At 39.6% G+C, this 18,112-nt stretch overlaps 2 protein-coding genes across 5 annotated transcripts in view; both read right to left on the bottom strand.

Annotated features, from left to right (window-relative positions):
- LOC139954197 (uncharacterized) overlaps positions 1-1,382 on the bottom strand; it is a 55,397-nt gene extending 54,015 nt beyond the window's left edge. For 2 of the 4 annotated variants that reach the window (XM_071953907.1, XM_071953904.1), the window contains exons 1-2: positions 1,317-1,379; positions 1,145-1,177 (exon numbers count right to left, since the gene is read on the bottom strand). In XM_071953907.1, coding sequence (XP_071810008.1) covers positions 1,145-1,177; positions 1,317-1,357 — 74 coding nt within the window. In that variant the 5' untranslated portion in view covers positions 1,358-1,379. Of the gene's footprint in view, positions 1-1,144; positions 1,178-1,316 lie in introns of all 4 variants that reach the window. The other 2 variants (XM_071953906.1, XM_071953905.1) reach the window with 2 other exon arrangements.
- LOC139954245 (U6 snRNA-associated Sm-like protein LSm3) overlaps positions 1-18,112 on the bottom strand; it is a 514,674-nt gene that overhangs the window by 256,016 nt on the left and 240,546 nt on the right. The window lies entirely within an intron of this gene.

Genomic DNA, 18,112 nt, shown 5'->3' with positions numbered 1-18,112 from the left:
TATTTTTTAAATTTTTATTTTACAATCATTAAATAAATGCCTCACACACAAAAAGCAGACAACGCACGTTTGTCCTTGTGCATCATTATTTCCCCCATGATCCACCACGCCTGAAAATCCCAAGCCTGAAGCGTCAAGCCTGAGCCTTCGATTCGTAAACGCTCTATGTACACAGCAAGTTGTACTATGGTAAAGGCGCTTCGCCGCTCGCGGTGATGGTCTTTTATCGAGTGTTACATTTTGGGGGCTGTGCGTGCTATCCAGTGTGCCGCATGCACCTTGACTAAAGGCTAGTGCAAGTTGTAATGGCATATAAAAAAACACGCGCGGACTGTATCCGACTATCCACCGGTGTGTACTATGTTAATGGAATGAAGGCTGGAACCCAAACAACCCTTTAGGCTCTTGAAAAATGTCTCGCCACAAATATGCAAACTATGCGACAAAGTATGCGAGAAGGTATGTGATAAAATGTGCGACATCGCAAATATCTGCAAAGATATTTGCAATGTCGCAAATATCTGCAAAGATATTTTGCAATGATATTTGCGAAATCACAAATATTTGCAAAGATATTTGCGACATCGCAAATATCTGCAAAGATATTTGCATATATTTTCAAAGATATTTGCGACATCGCAAATATTTGCAAAGATATTTGCGATGTGCGATGTCCCTTCAGGGCCACCATAGTATAGGCCTATGGTTACAATTTTTTTTTACATGATACATATTTTGGCAAAAATGTTGCAGAGCATATATTTGTAGGTAACAAGGTATCAAAAACATTAGCAGTCAAATGGTTTCATTTTTTTGTATGTTAACTGTTCACTGTTTACAATTGAGATGTAAGTATTTTTTGTTAAATATTCGAAATAGTTGTAGCCCCGACAATATCATCAAATTAATAAATTGGGACAATTGAATTGGACTTTTTTACTGAGTTGGAATGATTATTCTTAATCTAGTTTGAATTTTTGACCAAAATTGAACGTAATTATTGCGGCTTAGTGAATTTTCACCCATATGGCATCACTATTTTTCCCAATTACAAAAAAGGGCATAATAGTATACCGTGAAAACTGGTAAGACTAGTAGTCACGGTAGACCATAGACTAGTAGAGGAGGGAGTTAAAATACTTACAGAAACCATGGATGGAGGTAGCAGAAACACTGCCTGGTGATAAAATAAAATCCAGTTTATTTCTCCTCGACTTCACGGTTCTTGCTTTATAACTGTTAATGTCGTCATAAGTCAATAATAAATAATGAAGCCTTTCTTCCTGTTAATAATGGAGATATCGATCATGACCTACCTCGGCCCCCCGCCGCATGAAGTTGGTTTATACGTAGCCATGGTATTATTGAACAGAAGCAGCCAACAGACCCGCCATGTTCGTTCTGACTTAGTCTTGGCCCAAGACTAGACTATGATGGTGCTTGATTCTGGATAGTGTACTAATCGCCAAAGCGCGCCCGCCACAGTATGATTTAGTTAATTGGACGGCTTCAAATCTAGACTACACTAAGCTTGCAGAGTGTAGTCTAGATTAGTTAATTGGACGGCTTCAAATCTAGACTACACTAGCTTGCAGAGTGTTGTCTAGATTAGTGTAGTCTAGATTTCAAGTAGTCTTGGTTCCAAGACCATTGGTGTTGCGCGGTCACACACAACCAACGTTCCGATTATGCACGGCAAAAACTGTCCACGCTTGTAATGAACGAACGCTAGCGGGCGCTCTGTTTCTCTGATTTAGATCTCACCATAGTCTTGAATATTTGCAACGATGGGTCTTAACTTTTTTATTGTTTTTCGGCAAATCTCCCCCGACTTTCCGGTGGAGCCAATCAGAGGCTGCGTTGTGGTTGGCTCATGAATAATTCATCAGTGTTGTGCATGTAGTGTACAATGCATGCAGTAATTCCGTTGCATGACTTTTGCTTTACTCTGTGTGTGGGTATATATATGTCCAGATCAGTAGGATTTGGAACTTTGACACATGGTGGAAATACGATAAAGAAAGGTTTGTGGTACCAGCACAAACATTTCTATGTATAATGTCCAGATCCAGACTACTGCATTGCCATGATATGCAGCTTGAAATGCGATCGTGGCATATGCTCCCGACGTGCCAGGGCCCACACTGATGAAGCCTGTATTGGCTAAACAATTTGCTTATAGTTAGCACAAAATAGTATTGCTTAGCAGAAACTGGTTGCCAGCCAATTTTTAATTAAATTTGAAATTTTGTAGTGCCCAAGTAAATTTTTGGAAAGTAAAGAAATTTTGTACAGTATTTTCTGCCAAATAACTGGTGGGCCCTGTAGTGTTATTCACAGTGAAAGTTTTTTAATCTTGGGGGAAGGAAATCTTGAGGGATTCAAAAGCGTCTTTGTGAGAACGTATTTTGAAACGTAACCGTAGCTGCATATCTTGGAACGTAAGCGTAGCTTGACTCGGGATTGAAAGCGTACTTTTTGATATTGTAGCGTAACCTTATAGTTTCTTGGAGTGTATAAGCGTAGCTGAGTAGCTGCATAGCTTGGAACGTAACAGTATCTTTTGGTGGAGCGTAAGCATATCTTGGAACGTAATTTGTAGCTGCGTATCTTGGAACGTAAGCGTAACTTGACATGGGATTGAAAGCGTACCTTTTGATATTATAGCGTAACTTGAAGGAACGTAAGCAGATCTGTAAGCGCAGCTGAGTAGCTGTGTAGCTTGGAACGTTGACATCTTTTGGAATGTAAGCATATCTTGGACTGAAGCGTAGCATCTTGGAACATAAACGCAGCTGCGTGTCTTTGAACGTAGGCATAGCTTGACTCGGGCTTGAAAGCGTACCTTTTGATATTATAGTGTAACTTGAAGGAACGTAGACCTAAGCGTATCTTGGAACGTAAACGTAGCCGAGTAGCTGCGTAGCTTGGAACGTAACCATATAACATTTTTTGGAATGTAGATGTAGTCGTAACAATATCTTTTGGAATAACTCATGAGAAATTTCGAATTTTGATTGCTTGTCCAGCGGCGACTACTGCTATTCAACTCCCAGTTATTTGAGGCGAATAGTCGGGTCATTAAATTCCACTAGTTGCCCAGTTTAATCATTACCTCAAAAATAACTCTTCACCCAGGTGAAAATTCCAGTTGAAACCAGTTCAACTGGTTTTAACTGGTCCCAACTGGTCCAGTTGAACTGGGATTTGGTAACTGGTTTAACTGGTTTTTAACTGGTTAACTGGTTTTGAACTGGTTTGACTGGTTTCGAACTGGTTTGACTGGTTTTGAACTGGTTTAACTGGTTTCGAACTGGTTTTAAACTGGTTTGACTTGTTTTGAACTGGTTTTACTGATTTGAACTGGTTTTGAACTGGTTTAACTGGTTTCGAAATGGTTTAGTTGGTACAAACTGTTTTGTGACTTGTCTGAACTGGTTTTCAACTGGTACCAACTGGTCCAACTGATTTAGAGTGCATCAACTGTTGTCACCAGTTAGCAGGTTTGCTTGTATTATGACTGACAGACAGACAGTCAGTCAGCCTTAAACTTTTGTCAACATCACTAATAGTGCCATGATTTTAGTCATGCTGAGATCAAGCACATTACGCCTGAAAGTTGCGATCCAAGTATACACTTTTTGGGCTTTGCTTTCTACCTATGGTGTGTAATTTTGAAGTGCGCTGACCAATATGATACACCAAAATTTGTTGTAGTACCAAATTATAACTACATGTATATAAACTTACACACATTTAAGTGTAACTTTTGTTATACCTACAATGGTTTTGAATAAACATAGAGTTCTATATTTGTGCATAATTAATTAGATCCCGCCCATTTAATTCTAACAAATTGCATTTATGTTTTGTTCAGTATAATATTTACTTTAATTTGGGGATGTGAATTTAATGAGTGGATTTCCATTTTTTGTATAAACCATCAATGATGGGCAACTGTGGGAAACAAAACACAAACAACAATCTGGTTCCAACTGGTCCCTGTTTAAGAATGACAGTTTTGGTAACTGGTTTCAACTGGTCGATGTTCATGAGAATTATTAAGACCAGTTGGTAACTTTTTCCTTCAACTGGTTTCAACTGGTCCCTGTTCATGAGAATAACCAGTTGGTAACTGATCCTTTCAACTAGTTTCAACAATGGTCTCTGTGGGTGAGAAAATCCAGTTGCTTAATTGGTTTCAACTGTCCCTGTTCATATGAATTAGTGTGACCAGTTGGTAACTGGTTCCTTCAACTGGTTTTAACTGGTCCCTGTTCATGAGAATAACCAATTGGTAACTGGTTCCTCCAACTATATAATTTCAACTGGTCCCTTTGGTAATTATTTCCAGTTGGTAACTGGTTCTTTCAACTGGTTCCTGTTGACACCACATGAATGGCCAGTTGCTAACTGGTTCCTCAACTGGTTGCAACTAGTTCCTGTTGACACAACAAGAATTACCAGTTGGTAACTGGTTCCTTCAACTGGTTTGAACTGGTTCCTGTTTACACCACAATAACTACCAGTTGGCAACTATTTCCTTCAACTGTTTTCAACTGGTCCCTGTTTACACCACAATATTACCAGTTGGCAACGACTTCCTTCAACTGGTTTCAACTGGTCCCTGTTGACACAACAAGAATTACCAGTTGGCAACTACTTCCTTCAACTGGTTTCAACAGGTCCTCGTTGACACAACAGGAATTACCAGTTGGTAACTACTTCCTTCAACTGCTTTCAACTGGATTTTTTTCAAACCAGTTGAATCCAACTGGTACTAGTTGGACACCAGTTAATTCCAGTTGAACCCAGTTGAAACCAGTTGACTGTTCAACTGGTTTCAACTGGATTTTTCACCTGGGCATTCACAGAATTAAAAAATAATACTTTGTTTGACAAAATTATGCTTTGAGGGAATTTTGTTTTAGCATTATTTTTATTTAAACCTTTTATAAAAAATTCTCATATTTTTTTGAAGCTACTCACACAATAACACTGTCAATATAACAAAATGCGATATTCCTATGTTTTGACATCATCAAAATTACCTGAAAACTCATAACAAAAAGAAATTAGGGGGCCATGAAACAAAATGGAGCATATTGGAACGTTGCGATCATAAGAAACAACGGATTCGACACCCGCAAGCTGGGAGTTCATAGCGCCTGGGATTTAACACCTCCAACCCCCACGAGACACGGCATGGGCGGTACGTGATACTCCACAAGGCTTATTTCACGTTCCGATTGCTCCACGCCGTGGGGCCATACAGCGTCCGATACACGGACTCTCTGAATGCTAATTTTACGTTCGATTTTTGACCATTATTTACGATTTCAAATCGTCACGTATCCATAATCTGAATAAGTACCTATACTTAAAATTTCACTGTTTTCCTTTTAATAGGCCTATAATGACCACGGAATCACTCTTTGAGCAAAGATTATTAAAAATAGACCGCCGATCATATTGACCTTTGACTCGATCTAGTTTGAATAGTCATCTTCAATTCGTCACGTGATATGAATATTGCATATATTAAAAGTAATTTACATAGTCTGGCCACGCCTTCAATTTGCAAATATCCAAGACCATGGTGAGCACAGGACATGGTGAGATCCGTAAATCAGAGAAACAGAGCGCCCGCTAGCGTTCGTTCATAACAAGCGTGAACAGTTTTTGCCGTGCATTATCGGAACGTTGGTTGTGTGTGACCGCGCAACACCAATGGTCTTGGAACCAAGACTAGATTTCAAGCCGCCCAATTAACTAAATCATACCGTGGCGGGCGCTTTGGCGATTCAACCGCGCGTAATACACTATCCAGAATCAAGCACAATAGCCTTGGGCCAAGACTAGTTCTGACGCAGCTGGGGGCCGGGGGGGGGGGGTCCCTAGAATTGACTCAAGTCTAGTCTTGGTTCCAAGACCATTGGTGTTGCGCGGTCACACACAACCAACGTTCCGATTATGCACGGCAAAAACTGTCCACGCTTGTAATGAACGAACGCTAGCGGGCGCTCTGTTTCTCTGATTTAGATCTCACCATGGTGAGCACAGGACATGGTGAGATCCGTAAATCAGAGAAACAGAGCGCCCGCTAGCGTTCGTTCATAACAAGCGTGAACAGTTTTTGCCGTGCATTATCGGAACGTTGGTTGTGTGTGACCGCGCAACACCAATGGTCTTGGAACCAAGACTAACTCAAGTCCAAATCCCGTGCCATCCCAAGGAAAGTTAGACTTGATTCAAGTCCCATTCTCGTGTTAGAGGTCCCTAAGCTATTACCTCAACCAAAGATACTATAAAAGGAAGATAGGACACTAGCGCTGTTTTACACGCAGGCCGTTGTAACGCGATGACTCGGCACAATAGACCTTTTCGCAAATACTGGGGCGCGCGCGTAAAGCTTTGATTTAGATGCATTGTGGTCTAGCTGGTAGCAAAATTTGATTCATGTCTATCCCACAATGCACTTCATTCAACAGTCTGCGCTTGCGCATTGGTATTTGCGATAAGGTCTATTGGAACGTGGGGAAGGGCGCCATCACTCGGTGGGCAAGTAAAACAAAGTAGGCGACGTTAAGCGCAGTATAGAAATAAATAGGATGGTCATGGCAAATGTTGGCAATTTGCGTTAAAACAATAAGATTTCTTAGATTTAAAAGGGCGTTTCTTAGGATTTAAAAGGGTGTTTCTTAAGGATTTGAAAGTGTGTTTATTAGGGATTTAACAGTTTTTTTCTTAAGAATTCAAAAGGGTGTTTCTTAGGGATTTAAAAGGGTGTTTCTTGGATAAAAGAGTGTTTCTTGGTTGATCGGGTTTTTCTGCACAATTGTCTACAAGTGGTAATCTTTGAGTCCAATTAATCTTATTTTATTTTTGACCCTGCTTTTATATTACTATTATTTGAGGTAGTTTTCAAAAAGCTTTTAATTTCATAATAAATGTGGTGATATGGGGATACTGAATACTTGGATCTTTTAATTAAATCAACAAAGTGCAAAAGCATGACATTGTATCCTGTGCATCAATCATTTTTAATAATCACTTGCAAGTTGGTTACAGACAATAACAAGGTTCAATTAATGACCAGCTGGGACCAAATCCATGACTCTGCTTTTGCAGATTTCTACGCAGTAAGCAGAGCCATCCAATTGGACCCAGATTCACAACTCTGTTTGTAAACAATAAATATATGAGTTAGTAGGTATACCACATTTAATGATGAGTAGGGTTAGCATGGTTTGCTACATTAAACAGCCCACTCCAAATTATGTCTTTGTTCCGCTTTTTTTACCAATCTTTGTAACATAACTGTATTATATATTAATTTAATTAATGTTTATATAATTTAATAAACATAACATATTATTAAACATATTAAGTCATTGTTACTTTCTTTTAATCAACAGAGCCCCTCTGCTCAGCACCCTTCTTGATCCCAAATGAGATCGAACAAATGAACAAATGAATGGTTTGGTACATAAAAAGCCCCCTCCAAATTATGTATTTGTCCCGCTTGCCCCCCCCCCCCCCCCCACACACACTACTAGCCTTGTCAGTCATTATCGATTACAGATCACAGGAATTACAGGTGAGAAATTTTTACCAACTTTCTACTCTTCCTTTTCACTTTCTTTTCACTGTCCACAACTTTCTTGTTAAACAAGCTCTTGTTATAAAACTTCACTGCAGCATGCAACCTAAATCTCACAAAAAATGAGATGAACGATGTTACCCTTTCACTACTGCACAAATCAAGATGAAGGTTATTATTAGTCAAACCAATATGGATTCTCTCTACAATCCTTTTGCCGATGACATTGATGTGGAAATAATCATTAAAACATTTGACAAACACTTTCTCGCATACAACAACAAAGTCAGAAAAATTGTCACTTGGAACAGTTAAACCACCAAAATCTGATTCTTCAACACAGTAGGCCTTATAATTTAATAGTAGTTCAGATGGATCTTCCATGAATGCAGCATTTTTCAACAATGCATTTTTACAAGTCTCGCAATTTTTATGCTTGGCAAGTATCTGCTTGGCCAGATAACCAGCCACATACACTATTACATTTTTTTGAGGCTGGTCTATCATTTTATCCAAGTTATCACAGATATGGTTGAAATGGTCATCGGACATAGTTTTAGCCTTTCGCTGCAATATTTCAAAGCTTGTGTTATTAAAGCCAGGCTGTACTCTCACTTTTTCCAGCCATCTTCGAAGAGATCTCTCACATGGCAAAGCAAAAATTTTGCGGCAATACCTGTAAGCACTCGGACTTTGGTAGTGAAGGGCAAAGGCAAAGAGTTTATCCTTGTTTGTGTATCGTCTGCCCTTCAAACGCTGCTTACCTATTCTAAGCTGGCCAGCAAAGAAATCTAAAGTGCTTGTGTCCAGGTATCTACTTGCATTCTTGATAATGTTGGTGATTGATCCAGACTTGGAAGCTTTCTCTAAGGATGCTGTAAGCGTTTTGATCTTCCCCTTTAGTCTGTGAATCTTTACTCTGTGTGTGGACACTTTGGTTTTTGAATGTTGACCAGCATTCTCTCTTGCAGTATCTGGACCAGGCTGTACATCTTCCACTTAAGTAAGAAAAATGGAATGAAACATATGGCTGAGATTATGGAAATGTAAATCCAGGTTTCAAAGCACCTCAGTATGACTTAAAATGCAAACAAAAGGCAATAGTTTTGTTTGTAATTGTTTATTACAGGAATGAAGTGGGCATTTCCTAGCCAAAAGGGTCTACTGGATTGAATGTGTATATGGATATCATTTGCATGTTATCTTTACCTGGTTCATTATAGAATGAGCTGATGTGGTCTACATAAGATTCTTGGTCTGTGATGTCCAAATGTTCTTGAGTGTCTGGTTGTGGTACTTTGCGCTGTACATTGTCTCTATTTGCATAGGTGTGGTCTGCCTTTTACCCCACTGTGTTCTCCTCCAGAAGCTAAATCATTTTCAACTGTTATGATAACAAATTAAAAAGCTTGTTTAAAATCAACAAATACAATACTTCACTCATTTTCCCTCCTTTACTTGTCACCTGGGCAAGCATCATTATTGTTTCTGAATAGCTAATAACAACAGCTTTGTGGGTGACAGCCAGTAATAGTAACTTCAAACTCATTATCACCCAATCGTCTTTAAATTCTGTCAGCATCAATTCTTCCCATAAGTAAATTTAACTTTACATGTAGTTCACACCTTTGGAAAAGAAAAAAAATTAAAACATTTCAACTAAGCAGGTTCAACAAAACAATACCTGTTTTACTCTTAGATCTTTTTATGGAGACATGTCTGCTGGGTAGTTTCCGCTTCAAAGTCACCTTCTTTGGTGGATTTGGTATGTTGAAAATTGTAGGGACCGCATTCCAAACCAGTCTACCAGTACATAGAATCTGGGATGGCTCAAAATGCATTGAGCAGATTCTACAATTATTGTACAAGTATTTGGGTGACTTGTTCCGCAGATCTGATCTTCTCGTAGACTGAACCCATCGGTCTGATCTGTGGTACCACAAATGAAATAAACAAAAGCATCATAATAAACCCATGTGATCTGTGCAGATTTTAATACTAGAGGCCAAATTAAAAACAAACACCTCCATCTTGATTATTTGGGTTGACCTGGTTTATCAAAACATTACAAATAAATTATTCAAGACTACCATCACATTCACAAATTTATAATGTTGTTAGTCAATTACAAAATAAAAACTTAAATGGCTGGAATAAATACAAGAACACTGCTACACAGCTACTCCATTCTACACTTTGGGGTCATGAATGTTTGTTTCCTGATCATTAAAAAAACGATATAATTGTAGAGTAGCCTAATATAATAATTAATCATGCCTTTCTGTGTAAACATTGATAACATTTTGCAGAAAACAACTCCAGCCAATCATTGCCAATTTCTGCCAATTTCTGCCTGGACGATGTCGATGTTAATGTCATTATTACATCAAAATGTTCTGCCATAAAGTTCGCCTTACCTTTCTTTGCTTTTAGGAAACCTGTAAAAGTGAAGATTTCCATTCCGTTGTGAATTGTTCACACAATTCACTGCAGAACACCATAGTGACATGTTTGCTGTGCTGAGCTAGCGCCTATTGGTTGCAAGTTTTCCATAGCCATAGTGCAGTGTAGTAGCGCAGAGCCGACTTTGGTTTTACTTGCCCGACAATAGCGGGCGCCCTTCCATGCTCCCGCCATTTTGCGTTTCACGGTTGCGCACTCGGTGTCCTATCTTCCTTTTATAGTATCTTTGCCTCAACTTAGGCCGTGTCCGAAACGACGACTTCGGCTACAGCTACGTCTAGATCAGCGCGTCTGTCAGTGTTGAAGAATAGGCAGACGCGCGCGATCTAGCCGTAGCTGTAGCCGAAGTCGCCGTTTCGGACACGGCCTAACTATGAAACAACCCCGTGGCATACACAGTACAGTGCGCGCTCGCCGTCAAAATGTGGTCCCGAGAAAAGACTGTGCAAGTCTCGCGCAGATTTGAACTTCCGGGACCATTGTGGTCCCAACCTTATGGAGTTTTACGTTGGGGAGATTTTGTTTCGTCCATTACTTTAGTTTAATATAGTTTATGACCATAAAAATGACATATGTTGTTAAAAATGTAATACTAATTAACAACATATATAAAAGTAAAAATTAAGTCAAAATAATAACGAAGAAAAACCGATATTTAAACTTGACCTCAGGTCAGGTTACTTGTAAAAAATTAAGAATTTGTGCCCATCTCCGATCAAGAAACTTACGCAGACGCTTGTTTTGGCCGTGCGGGGTGGAAAGCCTTTTCATTGGTCGCTTAGGCGTCGGCTTCCTCTTTAAAATGCGTCAAGGCCGAGTTATAGTCGGTCGCGCGATGGTCGGGCGTCGGAAATCTTGACGCGCGATCATAAAAAGACACGGTTTTTAGGCCTCAGTCTTAGGATTGCGCGCAAGATTTCTGTCGCGCGACCATCGCGCGACCGACTATAAACCGGCCTTCACGCGTTTATCTAACGCCCTTGCGACCATCGTGCGTCCGCGTATAAACCAGCTTTCAGTCATAGATATAGAATAGAACAACTAGATCGGCCGCGCGTACATACGCGGGTTCTGGCATGGGGGCCGCCATTGCCTATCTTCCGTGTACATTTTCTGTGCGTTGCCGTCAGCACGTGACTTTTTGCCGTCAGCACGTGACATTTAGCGCGTCAAAGCCCTATCTCCCGTGTTCATTTTCGCGCGTCGCCTTTCGAACGTGAAATTTTTACTGCGTCCATGGCGAACAAAAAAATTTTCTACACAGGCAATGGCGCGTATGTACGCGCGGCCGATCTAGTTATTTTAATTCTATATCTATGCTTTCAGTAGTTTCACATTCGGGCGTAGATTTACAAAAGGGGTTTCAAAACATTTAAGATCAAACAAACATCCTTGTCCCAGAGTTTTACTTTTGTCTATACATAGACTTTAACCGATAATTGTGTGTTAGTTTAAAAAGCTAAAACTAATTTAAACAAGCTCTAATGGGTATTTTTGTTGTTCAGATTCGGCATTAAGAAAAAAATTAAAGCAAAGATTTGATTCATAAAAAAATTAAGTTCTTCAGTTGTCGTGTTTTCTCGCTCCGGTGCGCGCGAGACTTGCACAGTCTATAGGACTTGACGAAATCGTTTCTTACTCTGCACGTTGTTATTGGAAAATCTCCCCAAATGGGGAGATGTACAAAACCAATGGGATCGTAGAAGCGCTGCCCTGCCGGTAAAATATTCATTATACTCTGTGACATCACAGTAGAAGACGTTGTAAGGCACGCGTCTATACGCGGCACGCACGTGGGTCGGGTAAACTCATTAGCAGGCAAGGGGGTGTCGGTGTCATAAGTCGTTTTATTGCACTTCCCAAAATTCATATTTTGCAAACAAAACCGACTCCAAATGTATGTTACAACGTATTACTTAAATTCAATACACATTTAGTGCTTTCTTTTTTATAATTAATTGGTTATTAAAAAATGTATTTCAATCATCAACTAAGTACTTAACCCACAAGTGACAAATGAACTAGTCTTCTTTTTGGGTGCGTTTGATTGGTCAAAACGTATCACGTAACAATGTTACATATTCATAAGTGAATATATTTACATACCAGGCGACTGCGACATCGTCAAGTCCCTGTCCCGCATGCGGAACAGGTTTTGGAATTCAGAGCATCACAAAACAGTAGTTTTCTGGGGATGGCACGGGATTGGGACTTGAGTCAAGTCTAAAGGAAAGTAGGACTCGAGACTGGTGCTAGACAAAGTGCGAGTAAAAACTGGGCTGCTGGTTATAGGCTTGTTGCAACTCTTCCCCCTGAAGGACTCTAAGGTTGGGGCGGCCAACACCACAACTGTGGGAGCGAATTCCAGAGTTTGCGGCTATTGATGGTCGGGAGTTTGCAAGGGTGGTATGATCTGTTGTTGGAAGGAATCATTGGAGACAGGTAATGGGAGGCATTGATGGCGAAGATGTTGTGCTGTATCTTGTAGAGCATTGACAGACTGGTGGCCTGTCTTCTCCGTTCAAGTGACTTCCACTCAAGTTCTTGTAGCATGGAGGAAACACTGTCTCTACGGGACTACAGTGGTACCTCTGGAGGACAAATCTGGCAGCACGTCTTTGAACACTCTCCACTCTGGTGATGTCTTTTTTGCTGCGGGGGTCCCAAACTGTGCTGATGTATTCTAGGTGTGGTCTGACGAGGCCTATGTATGCTTTCTCACGGATTTTTCTTGAACAGCATCTTCGGTTGCGGCGTAGGAGGCCCAGCATTCTGCTTGCTTTGTTGGAAACTTTTTTTATGTGGTTCAGCCAGGACATGTTGGATGAGAATGTGAGGCCTAGGTAGGGATACTCCTCAACAGAAGTGAGTTGGTCACCTCCCAGATGGTATTGTGTGCTGGTTATTTTGCGGCGGCGGGTAAGCCTCATCAGATGGCACTTATCGGTGTTAAATTTCATCTGCCAGTCCAGCGACCATTGATGGAGGCGGTCAATGTCGTGCTGGTCGTGCTGTAGGTTGACGCTGTCTTGGGGGAAGAGATTGACCGATACATGAGGCAGTCGTCGGCAAACAGGCGCAGCTTGGAGGTGATGCCAGTTGGGATGTCGTTGATGAATGTAGGCTGGACTATTTCATGATAAGTAATAGTCTTATTGAGAGTGTTATGGTATTAGGACAGACCATTCTGCAATTGCTATTACCTTTCAAATGTATAAAGAGCCTAATAGAGGCTCTGCATGGCCATTGGAAGTTTAATACTTCTTTTTTAGAAGACGAACATTTTGTGCAGTGGATGAATAGTAATCTTCGAGTTTGGTTAGGTGACCCATCAATTATTGATCAGCAAGTGAAATGGGAAAGGATTAAATTTAAGGTCAGAATTGCTGATCTTACAAATACATTAGATCAATTAGAAACTTCTCTTGCTCACGAACACAATGAGAATATTTTGGAGGAGATTCGGGTCATCAAAGATGCATTAGAGGAGATTGACGCTAAATTAATTGACGGTAGTGTTATTTGCTCACGATTAAGATGGTCTGAGAAGGGGGAGAAAACTAACCAATACTTCCTCGGTCTGGAAAAAAAGGAACAGCAGACGGAAGCATTGTAAAAAGCTTATTACAGATGAGGGTCGGGAAATTATTAATCCTAACGATGTCCTTACCGAACTAAAAGATTTTTTTTCAAAAGCTCTATGACTCCAATCGTGATGGTAATACTGATATTGAGAACAATGTTTTCTTTAAAGACAATAAGATTCCTGTGCTCAGTGAGGACAATATGCTGCTTTGTGAAGGTCAACTCACCAATGTTGAGTATTATGATACTTTGAAGAAAATGTCCAACAGTAAAAGCCCTGGTAATGATGGGTTGTCCTCAGAGTATTACTTGATGTTTTGGAATGTCATTGGTAACTTTCTTGTTGATGTTTTAAATATATTGGTCTCACAAATGGAAGCATGTCGTCTTCGCAGAGACAGGCGGTTATTACATTGATTGAAAAAGAGGGCAAAGACAGAAGTAAATTAAAAAACTGGAGACCAATTTCCTTGAAAATGTAGATTATAAAGTTGCCTTTAAAATGTTAGCTTCTAAAATTAATAAGGTTGTCCCAAATCTAATTCACAATGACCGATGTGGTTTTGTGAAGGGTCGATTTATTGGTGAATTAGAACCATCCAGGATGTTATGAATTATACGTGCGCCGGCACGTTAATCCGGAGGTCGTTGGTTCGAATCCCACTCTAGTCAATTCTTTGTTCAACCCCAAAAATCATTTACAAATTTACCCAGTCAGTTTCCCTTGTGGTTTATATTGATATCTGAAACAAAAAGTCGCATCCCCTTAAGGTGATCCCCTAGCTGCCGCTTCCCAGGTTGTATCGTAATTTGGGTGTGATCCCTGGCTACACGGCAGTTAACGGTTGTATGGCTTCTGACTGGCACCCCCGAACAAAGATATTGACAAAATAGGGACACCGCCAATATATGGCTAGATAGCTCAGTTGGTAGAGCGCCGGCACGTTAATCTGGAGGTCGTTGGTTCGAATCCCACTCTAGTCAATCCTTTGTTCAACCCCAAACATCATTTATGGTTTATATTTAATTATACTAAAAGTAAGGATATTCCAGGCTTGATGATTTTCCTTGACTTCGAAAAAGCCTTTGACTCATTAGAATGGGAATTTTTATTTAAAGTTTTGGAGTGCATGAATTTGGCCCAGATTTTGTTAGAATGTCAAATCTCTTTACTCAAATAATTATAAGTAGTTGTGTAAGTTACTTTTCAGTTGGAAGAGGGATGAGACAGGGTGACCCACTAAGTCCGTACTTATTTATGTTGGCCATAGAACTGTTGTCATGTGCTATATGAGAAACGATCCGGATATTAAAGGTATTTTTGTAGAGGATGGGGAAGTTAAGGTTATCCAATACGCAGATGATAGTACCTGTGTAGTCCAAGATGATAACTCAGCTGAAAATTTGTTTGCCCTCATGAGTAAATTTACCATGATCTCAGGTCTGAAACTGAACGTGAGTAAATCACAAGCTATGTGGCTGGCTCTAAACTGATTTTCGCTGAAAAACTGGGTGTTTATTTCGCTTATAAGGATGACGCAGCTGAAAATAGGAACTTTGAGCCTAAAATCACGATTCTGAAAACCACTCTCAATATTTGGAAGTCTTGACGTTTGACCTGTTCCGGTAAAATTCTGTTGGTCAAAACTTTCGCCCTGTCTCAGTTACTATATGTGCCTCTTTAATTTAAGTTCCTACATATGTTGTTCAGCAGGTCTACAAAATTATTTATGATTTCATGAAAATGGGGGGAAAGGGATGGTTAAAAGAAGTACCCTTATCGGTAATATCGATGTGGTTTGAAGATGCCGGATACAAAAAGTATGTTCAAAGCCCTGCAAATCAAATGGATTCAGAGATACAACAATGTGAGTTTGGCTCCTTGGAAGCTCATCCTTAAGAAATATATCTCTCCTTATGGCGGTAATATGAGTTTCCATTGTAATGTTAAATTTAGCCAAGTGAAAAAGTGGAATAACATTCCCTTGATTTACAGGGAGGTTCTCATCTCGTATTTTGATCTGGTAAAACCAAGGGATGTAAAGATTACTTCACAGTGTGTTTTTAACAACCACTGTAATTATAATACCAGCGGTAAATCCCCCTTTTTTTACACAAAATACTGTACAATGATGGTATGGTTCTATTGAGTGATTTGTGTTATTATGATGCTTTGATCCCCTTTACTGAATGGACTATAGGAGGGGTCTTTCAAGTAAGGATTATTTCAATTTGAGGGGAGTTATGTCATCCATCCCAACAAATTGGAAACATATCCTCAGCCAGGGCTTTGATAGAAATAAATGTATTGCCAAAGGTTTCATTGCACAGAATAATGGAGAGACTCATATTGACACTTTATCAACCAAGATGATTTACCAGATCTTTATTCATAGATTTAGGGAAGTTCCCACTTTCCAGAAGAAATGTAGAGATGTTTTTAACATGGATGATGATGAGTGGAGTGTAATTTACTATTTGCCATTTAAAGCCTGTGCTGAGGTCAGAACAAGGACTTTTCAATGCAAAAATCAATGTTTAATTGTTTGATGACTAATAGTAGGCTTTGCAAGATGAGGATTATCTCTATTGATAAGTGTTCTTTTTGTGAAACTCACCCTGAAACAATGAGGCATATGTTTTATGATTCTACATCTGTTAAGACTTTCTGGACGAATGTAGAGAACTGGTGGGAGAAAATATTTCATGTTGCCATCCAATTGGATTATAAACCTATCATTTTTGGCATTGATGTACATAACTCTGAGGTACTGTCGGAAAATGTATGTATTATTTTGGCGAAGAAAGCTATCTATAATTGTAGGTTCAAGAACAAGAAACCGAATATGAGCTCCTTGTTGTACTTCGTGCATCACCGCTGATCCGCCGCCCAGTACTTAAGCAGCATGCAGCATCAGAGTCCAGCATTCTCCAGAAGACGATCAGAGCATACTGATCGAAAAGTCGAGTTAACCCAACGGTTCTTTTCAGAACCACCCAAACTCATTTAGAGATTATTATTACATGGTGTTACCGCAAACTCTTCTATATACTTACTTAAAGTTTCACTACACATTGGAGAAAAAATAGCTTTGGGCAACAACAACCTGTACAAATTTGATAATAAGTGGACTGCTCTAAGAAATTACCTTTTTTAAATAAGATGCCAGGTTGCCGGATTGTCTGTTCATTGTTTTAGTCTCCTTTTTGTTTTTCCTTGGTATGTAATTTGTACTGGTATGTTGTATTGTTACATGTATGTGTAAACTTGAGCATTGCAAAAAAGAAAAAAAAAGAAAAAAGTCTTGATTGCCCGATGAAATAATTGTTTGGATAGGGTTTGGAAGGGGAGGGAGGGCAATTAAGAAAAAAGACTGACGGTCATAATGAACGGCTGTGTCCCTAAATGAAATTAGTACACAGCATGCATTACAACAGCACTTATGCATCTGGAAGCACACAAAATTATGCAACAAAAGTAATGTTTTTTTTTGTCACAGTTTTGTTATTTTATGCATGTTGGGATACATCAAGTGAAAATACTGGTCCGCGACAACAATTACCAAATGTGTCCAGTTTAAAAATAATTGTACCATGGATGGTAAGAAATAGGAGGTAGACTGGTTCATCACAACCTGTACACCATTGTGTGAAGCGATAGTAGAAGAAAGGCAGGTTGTGTGGTCCCCATTTATTTCTCCTCAATGCCACAACTATTTTCATTCCACAGGGGGTACATACTATTTAGTTGATATTCATTCTTCCCAAGGTCCCTTCCCCTTGCGGGTCATCACTAAAGTTCGTGCATGCGCGATAGTATTTTTCGGGAAAAAACACGCCCATTTTATGTTAACTGCCAACGTTCGTCCTTGAAAAAAAAAAAATCGCAGTGAGAGTCGGAACGCTATCAACGCGACAGACAAACGACTTGTCCACAAGTCTATACTTGACGAAACCACCAAACGGTATCCTGGTGTCATGTGTTTTCAGTAGGATAACAGGAAAGTTGTTCACAATCAGAAACTTTTTTTTTTTTTTTTTTTTTTTTAAATCCTCTATCCAATTTTGTAAACACATACAGTTCATGGTGTGTTGAAATTTTTAAAGTTTTGGTTTTACGTTGCGAGAGACAGTCCGCCATTAACAGTGCTTATACATGCATGACATTGGAGCAACGTCATATTATATATGTTTTCTACACCTTTCATTGGTTGGTATTTTATTGAATTCATTCAGAAGTTAGTATATGGCGTGCAAAATAAATCAAAAATATTATTCAATTACTACTGAACAAATTTAATTACATTTTTTTCCTAAGGCATTATGGTTACTATTCCGGGATATCATAAGGCATGAAAGTTACCCCCCTCCCCTTGAAGCACACGCAGGGGCGTCAATCCGTCTTGAAAGGTAGGGGGACATAACATTTACGGCGTGGTGTCCGGGGCCCGCTTTAGGGCC

The sequence above is a fragment of the Asterias amurensis genome, chromosome 2 (assembly GCF_032118995.1).
Source record: "Asterias amurensis chromosome 2, ASM3211899v1".
Lineage (NCBI taxonomy): Eukaryota > Metazoa > Echinodermata > Asteroidea > Forcipulatida > Asteriidae > Asterias > Asterias amurensis.
This window is presented reverse-complemented; position numbering and strand designations above follow the sequence as displayed.